The 13,962-nt window shown below is 41.5% G+C and overlaps 1 protein-coding gene across 2 annotated transcripts in view; it reads left to right on the top strand.

Annotated features, from left to right (window-relative positions):
- galnt13 (UDP-N-acetyl-alpha-D-galactosamine:polypeptide N-acetylgalactosaminyltransferase 13) overlaps window positions 1–12,439 on the top strand; it is a 139,246-nt gene extending 126,807 nt beyond the window's left edge. The window contains exon 12 of one of the 2 annotated variants that reach the window (XM_060929974.1): window positions 11,470–12,439. In XM_060929974.1, coding sequence (XP_060785957.1) covers window positions 11,470–11,610 — 141 coding nt within the window. In that variant the 3' untranslated portion in view covers window positions 11,611–12,439. The remainder of the gene's footprint in view (window positions 1–11,469) is intronic. The other variant, XM_060929972.1, reaches the window with a different exon arrangement.
- The last annotated feature ends 1,523 nt before the right edge of the window (window positions 12,440–13,962 follow it).

The raw sequence follows: 13,962 nt of genomic DNA, 5'->3' as shown, positions 1-13,962 counted from the left end.
AATACCTCTCCCTCTGCTCACCCTGTAAATGCCCTACGTCGCTGGATAGTGAAGGTGTTTTCTGCATCTCGCTCCTTTTTCTTTTATGTTTTTCGTTTGTCGCCTTCCTCACATTCAAACTGATTCGAGCCGAAGTCCACTACATGTCCAAAATGGCGGTCGCGTTTACGAAGGTCACGTGACTGAAAAGGGTCTATACCCTGAGTAGAGAAAAACAAAATGGTGGCTTTATCAAGTATTTAAAAGAAACAGAAATGGCTAAAAGAATATAGGTTTTTTTTTCTTTCCCCCCCAGTATCTCCTGTTCCACACTCCAACCCAGTTGGTAGCAGTAATGCACCTTTATGTTGGTTTGCCAACCGCCAAAAAACCCTAAAGAAGAAGAAGAACAAAATGGTGGCGCGTGTTGCTGAACCATCCGAGGACGAAATAAAAACTCTACTCGAAAACAAAACCTCAAAAATACAAAAAAAAGCAACAAAATATGGAATAAAAGTATTTGATGATAAGAAAGTATGTTTTTTTTTTATTTTTTAAGAATTATTATAGCATTTTTCACAAATTGCTACTGCTATCTCTCATTTTCCCGGTTTGTTTACATTCTAAGCGGAAATGATTTTGTCAGACGTTTTGTATACATTTTTATTTATCAAATTTGCAAAAAATAAAGATGCTCCGTTTCTCAAAATCCAGTGAATGTGGATAGAATAAAACAGTTATTCCACTCAATCTCGTCGTACACGGCTTACAGCCAACTCGGCGCTACGTGAGTCGTCGGCCATCAGCTCATGTATGACTCGATTTCATGGAATCACTGTTATATGTTAAAAAATCCTGTGGGACTTCCAGGTGCAGACAGACAAACTGGTAACGGCTAACCAACCGGGCATGGTAGTGATGGACAAACGGTAGAACAAGGCTGTGATGATAGATGTGGCAATAACAAGTGACATTAACATCAGGAAAAAAGAACTTGAGAAGCTCGAGAAGTATCAAGGGCTAAAAGAAGCGCTAGAAAAGATATGGAAAATGAAGACAACAGTGGTCCCCATGGTGATAGGAGCCCTTGGTGCAGTGACCCCCAAACTGGGAGAATGGCTCCAACACATCCCAGGAACAACATCCGAGATCTCTGTCCAGAAAAGTGCAGTTCTAGGAACAGCTAAAATACTGCGCAGGACCCTCAAACTCCCAGGCCTCTGGTAGAGGGCTCAAGCTTGAGGGGAAAAAAGACCGCCCGAAGGAGAGCAAGTGGAGTGTAATTTTATAACTTTTATAAAACATATGCTGCTGTACATTCTTACACATGCATCAAGAAAAAAATCTTACATTGTCCACATTGTACCCAACACTAAAAGCTACATCTTTTGTCCTGTTATTTTCTATTCATTTTATTCTCCATATCAGTCCATTCATTTGAGGTTTCTACTGTACTACTTTCAGATCTTATCATCACAGCTGTGTAAACAAGCTCCATTCAAACAGTAATGCCATAATGTGTATTTCACCTGCTCGCTTTGTTCAGCTGTTAGCTAGCAGCTGCTTGATAGGGCAGTTTTTAATTATGAAGCCCAGAGGGTCTTTTGTGATTAGTGCTGAACCTGAAACAAGAGGCCAGTCACACTCATTAATTCCTCGTGCTGCTACTTGAATAGTGTAAATGGAGTCTATCCACACGTCCAACACATCCCCGTCTCCATGCACAGACTATTATTAATGGCACTAAGGTGGGCCAGACTAGGCTTTTTTTGGAAGTGTGCCTTTTGGCTGTGTTTTCTTTGGTATGAGCTTGAAGTTTCATGAGTGGAAAAATTCTCATTTGGGTTTGAATGAAGTTGAAATCGAACTACTTGCAGATAGTTTTGATAATTGTGTCTCATAATTGACAGTCACTCAATATACTAGTGCATCTCAAAAAATTAGAATACCATGAAAAAGTTCCTGGGCGGCACGGTGGTGTAGTGGTTAGCACTGTCGCCTCACAGCAAGAAGGTCCTGGGTTCGAGCCCCGGGGCCGGCGAGGGCCTTTCTGTGTGGAGTTTGCATGTTGTCCGCGTGGGTGTGCTCCGGTTTCCCCCACAGTCCAAAGACATGCAGGTTAGGTTAACTGGTGACTCTAAATTGACCATAGGTGTGAATGGTTGTCTGTGTCTATGTGTCAGCCCTGTGATGACCTGGCGACTTGTCCAGGGTGTACTCTGCCTTTCGCCCGTAGTCAGCTGGGATAGGCTCCAGCTTGCCTGCGACCCTGTAGAAGGATAAAGCGGCTAGAGATAATGAGATGAGATGAAAAAGTTCCTTTTTTTCATAATTTAATTCAAAAAGGTAAACTTTCATATATTCTATATTCATTACATGTAAAGTGAAATATTTAAAGCCTTTTTTGTTTTAATTTTGATGATTATGGCTTATAGCTCATGAAAATCAGAAATCCAGTATCTTAAATTATTAGAATATTCCCTAAGATCAATCAAAAAAGGATTTACAATACAGAAATGTCCAACTTCTGAAAAGTATATTCATTTATACACTCAATATTTGGTTGGGGCTCCTTTACCATGAATTACTGTATCAATGCGGTGTGGCATGGAGGTGATCAGTCTGTGGCACTGCTGGGGTGTTATTGAAGCCCAGGTTGCTTTGATAGTGGCCTTCAGCCACGGGCGATTGCTCTAAGACAACGAGGGAGGCTCAGCCTCCTCTAAAAATGCCCTTATAACTTTAATGTGTGCGTGAGTTTCTCCCCTTGTGACAGCGCGATGCAGCGCAGCCTCAGTGGGCTTCAATGGCATTTGGGAGCTCTGCGCTTTTCAATCTCAAAATGCAAGAAGATTATTGGACAAATACTGCGAAAATGCCCACCTACGGACTCCCACGGACTCCCAGCCTCAGTGGACTTCAACGGGATTTGGGAGCTCTGCGCTTTTCAATCTCAAAATGCAAGACGATTATTGGACAAATACTGCGAAAACGCCCGCCTACGGACTCCGAGCCTCACATGGGAGGGACATGGCAGTTTCCGCGAGGAGACTGGTGATTGGTGAAAGCGGACGGATATTTTCTTTGATTGACAGGTTGTTTCAACTATAGACAGGCAGCGGTGAATTTCAGTTCAGTCCCATGTGGATTCGCAAGTGCTGTGGTGTATTGTAAGAGATCAGCTTACATTTCGATTTCATTCCTTACATACGGTTTCTACCAGCTTTTTTAGTTTGTATATATTTTCATTGTAAATAAAGTGTAAATATAGTGTTGTCAAGTTTGCTATCTTAGTTCCAGAAATTTCGTTTATTTGAGTGACTGAACTTGAACTTGAGGGGGCTAGTCAGCTAGCAAGAAAGCTGCGCACGGATGCCAAGCATTGCTGATTTAATTTTGGCGAAGCCATTTGCCAGTCTTCCTTTCGAGGAAAAAATTAAAGAGCAGGGTAGACCAACGCCTCAAATTGACTTGGTGAAAAAGGTAGGGAATAATACTCGTTCCTTTTAGCTCTCCTGGTACAAGAAAGTGAATTGGCTAACAGCAAGTGACCCACATCAACAACAGTAAATAGGCTACTTTAGTAATATGTCATGGATGGACCAAAAATATAGAATCTATTTAAAATGTTTATGCTGAGTATATTATATTGGAATATATATTTTTCTGGATATGAATTAAACACAGCTACAATTTGGAAAACATTTTTAAACAAAAACACAACCGAGAACATTTCACACTACAGACCTGGATTAAAAGTGAAGGGTTATCAAAATTCTCAATAAAACATTTCTCAGTCAAAATAAGTAAAATATAGGGAAAGTGTCATTGAATGAAATGTGTGGCACCCAGCTCTACTGCTGAGGTTCCTGACAAAGAGCTGCTTTCAGTAATGATCAATTTTTAAACATGCCACAATTTTAAAATATAAAATGTTAAAATATACCCCCCCAACACCACCATCATGTATATTGGACAGTAGGCTAATGGGCCAAAAGAACCTGTTATTTCACAGTTTCTGACCCTGCCAACAATCAGCCAGATCAGAGACAAGAGTATGGGCAAAATTGATGTTTTTTCTTTTAAAATCTGGAAATATCGTAACCGACCAGCCTCCCCTGTTTGAAAGACTACCAGCCGCCACTGCCTTCAGCATATCTGTATTTTTGGGTCGGGTGTTTCTCATCTTCCTCTTGACAATACCCCATAGATTCTCTGTGGGGTTCAGGTCAGGCAAGTTGGCTGGCCAATCAAACACAGTAATATCCTGGTCAGCAAACCATTTGGTAGTAGTTTTGGCACTGTGGGTAGGTGCTAAGTCCTGCTGGAAAAGGAAATCAGCATCTCCAAAAAGCTCGTCAGCAGATGGAAGCATGAAGTGCTCTAAAATCTCCTGGTAGATGGCTGTGTTGACTTTGGACTTGATAAAATACAGTGGACCAACACCAGCAGATGACATGGCACCCCAAATCATCACAGACTGTGGAAACTTCACACTGGGCTTCAAACACCTTGGATTCTGTGCTTCTCCACTCTTCCTCCAGACTCTAGAACCGTGATTTCCAAATGAAATGCAAAATGTACTTTCATCTGAAAAGAGGACTTTGGACCACTGAGCAACAGTCCATTTCTTTCTCTCCTTAGCCCAGATAAGACACTTCTGACATTGTCTCTGGCTCAGGAGTAGCTTGATATAAGGAATGCGAAAGTTGTATCCCCTTTCTTGAAGATGTCTGTTCGTGATGGGTCTTGATACACTGACACCAGCCTCAGTCCACTCCTTGTGAAGCTCTCCCAAGTTCTTGAATCAACTTTTCTTGACAATCCTCTCAAGACTGCGGCCATCCCTGTTGCTTGTGCACCTTTTCCAGCCACCCTTTTCAGCAATGACCTTTTGTGGCTTACCCTCCTTGTGGAGGGCATCAGTGATCATCTTCTGGACAACAGTCAAGTCAGCAGTCTTCCCTATGATTGTGGTTGTGTGTACTGAACTAGACCGAGAGATACACTGTGTTCATACTGTTTTACTCAAACTCGAAATGAAATATTCTAATATTTTGAGATGGTTTTTTTTTTACGTTTTTGTACTGTATGCCATACTGATTAAAATTAAAATAGAAAAATGTTTGAAACATTTTAGTTTATGTGTAATGAGTCTATAATATATAACATTTTCACTTTCTTAAATAACTGATGGAAAATATTGAACTTTTTCACAATATTCTAATTTTTTGAGATGCACTAGTATATAGATGTTATTTACCAGCTGGGAGGTCCGTATGGTGAAATACCGTGACCGAGGTCTTGAAAGTACTGAGCGAGGCCCTCTGGGCCAAGGTCAGTATTCAAGGCCGAGGTTAACGGTATTTCACTATACGGACCGACCTTAAGCTGGTAAATAATATATTTATTTTTTTCTTTACCAAATTCTAACAGAAAACGAGAGCGCCCGAAAGGGAAAACCGAGCCGAGCCGCCATTTTGAATCCTCATTCACGGCTGTAATGCAAACGGCTTCCTCCTCGGTATACAAGTGCACTTCCATGGCAGGAAAAAAAAACTACATTTTGCCGCCTGTGTAGTCCCCTATTTATACAAAATTGAGTCATTCAGGATTCAGCCATGTTTTTGCTCGGCGTTAGCAACAGTTACAGGTTTTTAGCTTTCTCCTGAAATGTTTTCTTTTATTTCTTCTTCCTCAGGATAGTAAAACTCGCGTTTGCTGAGAAGACTGTCATTATCACTATTCATGCTGTAAAATTAATGCTATTATACTGAGAAATGCTGACAAAAATTTATAAGATTTTTGATAATCTTATAAATAAATCTTATAAAAAACATAAATGTTGACAAAAAATGATACTATGTTTCTTGTTGTGAACGAGCGAGTCGCCAGAGGTCCATAACCGGGTCCGTATCGTAGGATATGGACCTGCTCGCCAGCCAATCAGAGCGCAGGATTTGATGGAAACCACACCAAGAAAAAAATTAAATTAATTATCCCTGACAGCACAGGCGATTGCTCTAAGACAACGAGGGAGGCTCAGCCTCCTCTAAAAATGACGAACATCGTGTAGGACGAATTGCGCTAGGCTTATGTTATAGCCGACCTTATAACATTGCTATTTCAGATCCAGAATCATAGAAATATATGTGCTCAACCCAACTACAGTGCGAAATCATTCCGTTATAACTTTCCCCAGTTCGCCTAATGTGTGCGTGAGTTTTTCCCCCTTGTGACAGCACGATGCAGCGCAGCCTCAGTGGACTTCAATGGCATTTGGGGGCTCTGCGCTTTTCAATATCAAAATGCAAGACGATTATTGGACAAATACTGCGAAAATGCCCGCCCACGGACTCCCAGCCTCACAGTGGGAGGGACATGGCAAAGCTTTCCGCGAGGAGACTGGTGATTGGTGAAAGCGGCCGGATATTTTCTTTGATTGACAGCTCGTTTCAAATATAGACAGGCAGCGGTGAATTTCAGTTCAGTCCCATGCGGATTCGCAAGTGATGTGGTGTATTGTAAGAGATCAGCTTACATTTCGATTTCATTCATTACATACGGTTTCTACCAGCTTTTTTAGTTTGTATATATTTTCATTGTAAATAAAGTGTAAATATAGTGTTGTCAAGTTTGCTATCTTAGTTCCAGAAATTTCGTTTATTTGAGTGACTGAACTTGAACTTGAGGGGGCTAGTCAGCTAGCAAGAAAGCTGCGCACGGATGCCAAGCATTGTTGATTTAATTTTGGCGAAGCCATTTGCCAGTCTTCCTTTCGAGGAAAAAATCTAAATTAAAGACCAACGCCTCAAATTGACTTGGTGAAAAAGGTAGGGAATAATACTCGTTCCTTTCAGCTCTCCTGGTACGAGAAAGTGAATTGGCTAACAGCAAGTGACCCACATCAACAACAGTAAATAGGCTACTTTAGTAATATGTCATGGATGGACCAAAAATATAGAATCTATTTAAAATGTTTATGCTGAGTATATTATATTGGAGGGCGACACGGTGGTGTAGTGGTTAGCGCTGTCGCCTCACAGCAAGAAGGTCCTGGGTTCGAGCCCCGGGGCCGGCGAGGGCCTTTCTGTGTGGAGTTTGCATGTTCTCCCCGTGTCCGTGTGGGTTTCCTCCGGGTGCTCCGGTTTCCCCCACAGTCCAAAGACATGCAGGTTAGGTTAACTGGTGACTCTAAATTGACCGTAGGTGTGAATGTGAGTGTGAATGGTTGTCTGTGTCTATGTGTCAGCCCTGTGATGACCTGGCGACTTGTCCAGGGTGTACCCCGCCTTTCGCCCATAGTCAGCTGGGATAGGCTCCAGCTTGCCTGCGACCCTGTAGAAGGATAAAGCGGCTAGAGATAATGAGATGAGATGAGATATTATATTGGAATATATATTTTTCTGGTTATGAATTAAACACAGCTACAATTTGGAAAACATTTTTAAACAAAAACACAGCCGAGAACATTTCACACTACAGACCTGGATTAAAAGTGAAGGGTTATCAAAATTCTCAATAAAACATTTCTCAGTCAAAATAAGTAAAATATAGGGAAAGTGTCATTGAATGAAATGTGTGGCACCCAGCTCTATGTTTGGCTCCCCAAGGTCAGTGCTTGTGCCTATTCCAGAACACTCTGCTGTTACTGCTGAGGTTCCTGACAAAGAGCTGCTTTCAATAATGATCAATGTTTAAACAACATGCCACAATTTTAAAATATAAAATGTTAAAATATACCCCCCACACACCACCATCATGTATATTGGACAGTAGGCTAATGGGCCAAAAGAACCTGTTATTTCACAGTTTGTGACCCTGCCAACAATCAGCCAGATCAGAGGCAAGAGTATGGGCAAAACTGATGTGTTTTTTCTTTTTTCTTTTAAAATTTGGAAATATCATAACCGACCAGCCTCCCCTGTTTGAAAGACTACTAGCCGCCACTGCCTGACAGACAAATGTGTAAGAGGAAAAACTGCAGTAGTGTTGTAGGTAATTTTTTCCCTCTTTGCATTTTAAACTCATGTGTGAAATGTTCTGAAAGCTGATTTGAAGCAGATGAAAGATGTACATTTTCTCTTTTATGGTATTTCTGGTTCAAGAGGCTTCGGATGCATTCAGTGTTTAGTGTGTATAGAGAACAAAGCAATCACACTTGAGTACAGACCAAAACAACCAGTCTGAGACTGTCTGAGCAAGGTGATCTCCAAGTGAACTCTAATGCAGTTTGATTGCTGCCTGAAAATGTTTCAACCCTGAATCAACCTTACAACAGGAAGTGAATCAAACCTCATCTCATCTCATTATCTCTAGCCGCTTCATCCTTCTACAGGGTCGCAGGCAAGCTGGAGCCTATCCCAGCTGACTACAGGCGAAAGGCGGGGTACACCCTGGACAAGTCGCCAGGTCATCACAGGGCTGACACATAGACACAGACAACCATTTACACCCACATTCACACCTACGGTCAATTTAGAGTCACCAGTTAACCTAACCTGCATGTCTTTGGACTGTGGGGGAAACCGGAGCACCCGGAGGAAACCCACGCGGACACGGGGAGAACATGCAAACTCCACACAGAAAGGCCCTCGCCGGACCCGGGGCTCGAACCCAGGACCTTCTTGCTGTGAGGCGACAGCGCTAACCACTACACCACCGTGCCGCCCTGAATCAAACCTGCCATGTATTTTTGGTTGTTTGTAACATTTTGTTTGACATGTGAGCAGCTAAATTACCCCAAAGCCACAAACTGAGCCAAAGACCAGAGCTGTAGTGCTGCAGAAAGTGATACGTTCTGGATATTTGGGCCAATGGACAAAAATAACAAATAAATTCTGGATACAATGCATTACATATTTAAAATTAGTCATTCATATAATTATCTAATCAAGTATATAGTGTCGCCTAGTGCTTGGATGATTTTTGTGATTTTTGTTTGGCATATTTCTGACCAGTGAAAGAATTTTGAGTGTGTTTTCAGACCTACAGGCCCCTCATGGCCAAGTTTTTTTTTTTAAAAAAGCTTTTTTTCCCTTTAATTAGGTGCAGTGAGGGTGGCACAGTGGTGTAGTGGTTAGCAGTGTCGCCTCACAGCAAGAAGGTCCGGGTTCGAGCCCCGGTGAGGCGAGGGCCTTTCTGTGCGGAGTTTGCATGTTCTTCCCGTGTTCGTGTGGGTTTCCTCTGGGTGTTCTGGTTTCCCCCACAGTCTAAAGACATGCAGGTTAGGCTAACTGGTGACTCTAAATTGAGTGTGAATGGTTGTCTGTGTCTGTGTCAGCCCTGTGATGACCTGGCGACTTGTCCAGGGTATACCCCGCCTTTCACCCATAGTCAGCTGGGATAGGCTCCAGCTTGCCTGTGACCCTGTAAAACAGGATAAAGTGGCTAGAGATGATGAGATGAGGTGCAGTGTGAAACTAAGCCATAGCAAATTGAGAGCCAAAAGTCTCTATTTCACTCTTACTGGGACTCGGTAACTAGCAGCAAGTGTGAACGCAGAATTAAAAATCTGCTTTTCTATCTACTTGTCCTTCTCTTTTTCAAAATGTACTGTCGGAGAGATATTTGATTGGGCTCCAAAGCTGAAGGCAAAAGATATTTTTCATAACTCCATCTGCCACAACATGCATGGTAAAACAGGTTTACTGCAAGATTACAGTGATTACTCTCGTAATTTGTTAGTTTATAGTATGTGTATTTTAATATACTGTATATTTACAGTGATTTTCAGTAATTCTGAATACAACTGAAAATGCCTTTTCTTACAAAGCCCCACAGTTATGGAACAGCCTTCCAAGTAGTGTTCGGGAATCAGACACAGTCTCAGTGTTTAAGTCTAGGCTGAAAACATATCTATTTAGTCAAGCCTTTTGTTAATAGTGTTTATGAGGTAAAGGTGTAGATCTGGAGGATCCTCAGACAGAGTGTTTTGGTAAACTGGGATGTATGGATGCTATCAGTCCCCCACTCGCTTGCTCACTCGAGTTTGTTGACGGTGTAGTGGCTGGCTGCTTTATGTCCCAGGGCTCCCTCATGGCTGTGTTACCTTCTGGCTCTCCCCTTTTAGTTATGCTGTCATAGTTAGTTGCCAGAGTCCCTGCTTGTACTCAGTGCAATGTGTATACTGTTCCTACTTATTCAGGTGACATTGGGCATACCTAGCAACCCGTGTTTTCTCTCTCTTTCCTCCCCCCCAAAATCTGCCCCTCTGAATTACATGTTGGTCCTGGGATCGAGATGCTGACCTCTTCTGCTCCTCGGACCTGCTTGATCCATCCTGGTGCCCTGTGTCTGGTTGGAGTCTCATCGCATCGCTCCTGTGGAGGACGGCCCCATGTGGACAGTTGAAAGTCACACCTGGAGGACGCTCTGGACACTTACAGTAATGTTTTTATGGCTGAGGACTACAGTTGACTTGCTAACTTTAGGACTGCAGTTGTCATGAACAGTTTTGCACTCAAGTTTCCATCAATGAAGAGTTATAACATCAACGAAACTGACTTCATGTTAAAACTGTTAATGTTATAGTCATGTTGTCTGTTGTTGTCCAAATGAGGATGGGTTCCCTTTTGAGTTTGGTTCCTCTCGAGGTTTCTTCCTCATGTCGTCTGAGGGAGTTTTCCTTGCCACCGTCACCACAGGCTTGCTCATTGGGGATAGATTAGGGATAAAATTAGCTCATGTTTTAAGTCGTTCAAATTCTGTAAAGCTGCTTTGCGACAATGTTTATTGTTAAAAGTGCTATACAAATAAACTTGACTTGACTTGAAATGTAATAACCCAGTTTTTCCTATGTACATCTCTGTATTTTTATTTATTTATTTATTTATTTATTTTATTGATTGGAGATTGAATAGTATAATGGCTGAGGATTGATTCACCTATCAAGGTAACATGAGTTATATACCAGTTATTATTCTATCCACATTCACTGGATATGAGCACTTGTACGCTCTGATTGGCTACCCTACTACTAGGCTGTCAGCTCATATACCGTGAGTAGAGAAAAACAAAATGGCGGAGCATGTTGCTGAACCAACCGAGGACGAAATAAAAACTCTACTTGAAAACAAAACCCCAAAATATACAAAAAAAGCAACAAAATATGGAATAAAAGTATTTGATGGTAAGAACGTATCTTTTTTATTTTTCAAGAATTGTTATTATTGCATTTTTCACAAATTGTGACTGTCATTTCAACGGTTTATTTACAGTTCAAGCGGAAATGATTTTGTTGGACGTTTTGTGTATATTTAAATGATCAAATTTGCAAAAAATAAAAATAAAAATGCTCTATTTCTTAAAATCCAGTGAATGTGGATAGAATAAAACAGTTATTCCACTCAATCTCGTCGCACATGGCTTATAGCCAATTCGTCGCTACACGCCTCATTGGTTATCAGCTCATGTACAACTTGATTTTGTGGTATAACTGTTAAATGTATAATGGTGGTGGTCATTTAAATTTTTTTTCTCCCTCTCCAGCGCCTGACCCTGCTACATGTGAACAGTAATCAGTGTTTGGACATGCCCTCGGAGGAGGATAAAATGGTTCCCACACTGAGGGACTGCAATGGCAGTCGCTCGCAGCAGTGGCTCCTCAGAAACATGACCTTAAGTATGTGAAGTGAATGATATAAACGAGCCAAGCTAAAGTCACAGGATCTCACATGGTCATTACTGGAGCATGATCTGGCTTTTAACCTGCACTTTGGATCTTCAAATGCCTATTGGATGCTATCAGACTTTCAGCATCACAAATGTGTTGAACTATTAACTTTGCAAATCATTTAACACTTATAATGTGTTGTCTTGTCAATGTAGCTGTGCACATGTGCTATACAGTATTTCACCTGGAGGGCTTCCAGACAAAGTGCCCTCAAAATGGAGCTTGAGCAATTTGCTCTGGTTGTTTTAGTACTGTTGTGAAGAAAAGAAAGAAGAGAGCTTTTTGGAAACTTGTGGTGATGGTGGGGAATTGTTTTGCACTTTATATCAAATAAGAATTCATAGTCATGTCAGAGCTTTATTGGCTGAACCGTTAGGGTCCTCATCATGCCATAATCACCAAACGATATACAGTATTACAATACATATATAGCAACAAATGGCCATGTTGTCAACTCCTGGGTTCATGCAGAATGGAATAGACCATGATTTGTTGTTTTTCTGATTTTCCCACCACATCTATTGAGTTTTCTCACACACTCCAATTGGCTATTGCTCTTTGCTGCTGTTACAGCTTTTTGTGTGTTCTCACACAAACTGATCTTTCAGTGTTAACACTTGAGATATGTGTGATCACTCTGAGACTGGGTAAAATGACCTGCTAAAGATTCTGTTAAAGATTCTAGTCATGAATCTGGTTGTTGAGATCAAAAAAATGCTGTAGTTTGTAAAGAGCTCCAGAATAAATTGGCTTGGGTCATAAACCCATGATCCTAGAATTGAATGTACAGTGTCTTGCAAAAGTATTCATCCCCCTTGGTGTTTGTCCTGTTTTGTTGCATTACAAGCTGGAATTAAAATGGATTGTTGGAAGGTAAGCACCATTTGTTTTACACAACATGCCTACCACTTTAAAGGTGACATTTTTTTTTATTTATTGTGACACAAACAATAATTAAGGTGAAAAAAAACCCAGAAATCTGGAGTGTGCATAGGTATTCATCCCCTCCCAAAAGTCAATAGTCTGTAGAGCCACCTTTTGCTGCAATTACAGCTGCAAGTCTCTTGGAGTATGTCTCTATTAGCTTAGCACATCTAGCCACTGGGATTTTTGCCCATTCCTCAAGACAAAACTGCTCCAACTCCTTCACGTTAGATGGGTTGCGTTGGTGTACAGCAATCTTCAAGTTATGCCACAGATTCTCAATTGGATTGAGGTCTGGGCTTTGATGAGGCCATTCCAAGGCAAATCTTTCCTTTTAAAACCACTTCAGTGTAGCTTTAGCAGTATGTTTAGGGTCATTGTCCTGCTGGAACGTGAACCTTCGTCCCAGTCTCAAACCTCTAGCCAACTTAAACAGGTTTTCCTCCAGAAGTGCCCTGTATCTAGTGCCATCCATCTTTCCTTCAGTCCTGATCAGCTTTTCTGTCCCTGCAGATCAAAAACATCCCCACAGTATGATGATGCCACCACCATGCTTCACTGTAGGGATGGTGTTCTCAGGGTGTTGGGTTTGCACCACACATGCCCTTTCCCATGATGGCCAAAAAGATCAATTTTATTCTCATCTGACCAGAGAATCTTCTTCCATGTGTTTTAGTAGTCTGCCACATGCTGTTGGGCAAACTCCAAATGTGTTTTCTTAAGCAATGACGTTTTTCTGGCCACTCTTCCATAAAGCCCCACTCTGTGGAGTGTACGTCTTAAAGTGGTCCTCTGGACAGATACGCTCATCTCCGCTATGGAACTTTGCGGCTCCTTCAGTGTTATCTTTGGTGTCTTTGTTGCATCTCTGATTAATGCCCTCCTTCCCCAGTCTGTGAGTTTTGGTGGGCGGCCTTCTCTTGTCAGGTTTGTAGTGGTGACATATTCTTTCTATTTTGCTCCATGGGATATTCAAAGTTTGGGATTTTTTTTATGACCCAACCCTGATCTATACTTCTCCACAACTTTGTCTCTGACCTGTTTGGAGCGCTCCTTGGCTTTCATGTTGCTTGCTTTGTAGTGTTGCAGAGTCAGAGTCCTTCCAGAACAGGTTGATTTATACAAACATCATGTGACAGATCATGTGACACTTTGACTACACACAGGTGAATCTTTATCAACTAATTATGTGACTTATGAAGTGAATTGGTTGGACCAGATTTTATTTAGGGGTTTCATACAAAAGGGGGTGAATACCCATGCACACTCCAGACTTCTGTTTTTTCATCTTAATTATTGTTTCTGTCACAATAAAACAAAATTTGCACCTTTAAAGTTATAGGCATGTTGTGTAAAACAAATGGTGCCAACCCTCCAAAAATCCA

The sequence above is a fragment of the Neoarius graeffei genome, chromosome 9 (assembly GCF_027579695.1).
Source record: "Neoarius graeffei isolate fNeoGra1 chromosome 9, fNeoGra1.pri, whole genome shotgun sequence".
Taxonomy (NCBI): Eukaryota; Metazoa; Chordata; class Actinopteri; order Siluriformes; family Ariidae; genus Neoarius; species Neoarius graeffei.
Note: the sequence above shows the minus strand (reverse complement) of the source record. Positions and strands in the feature narration are given on the sequence as shown.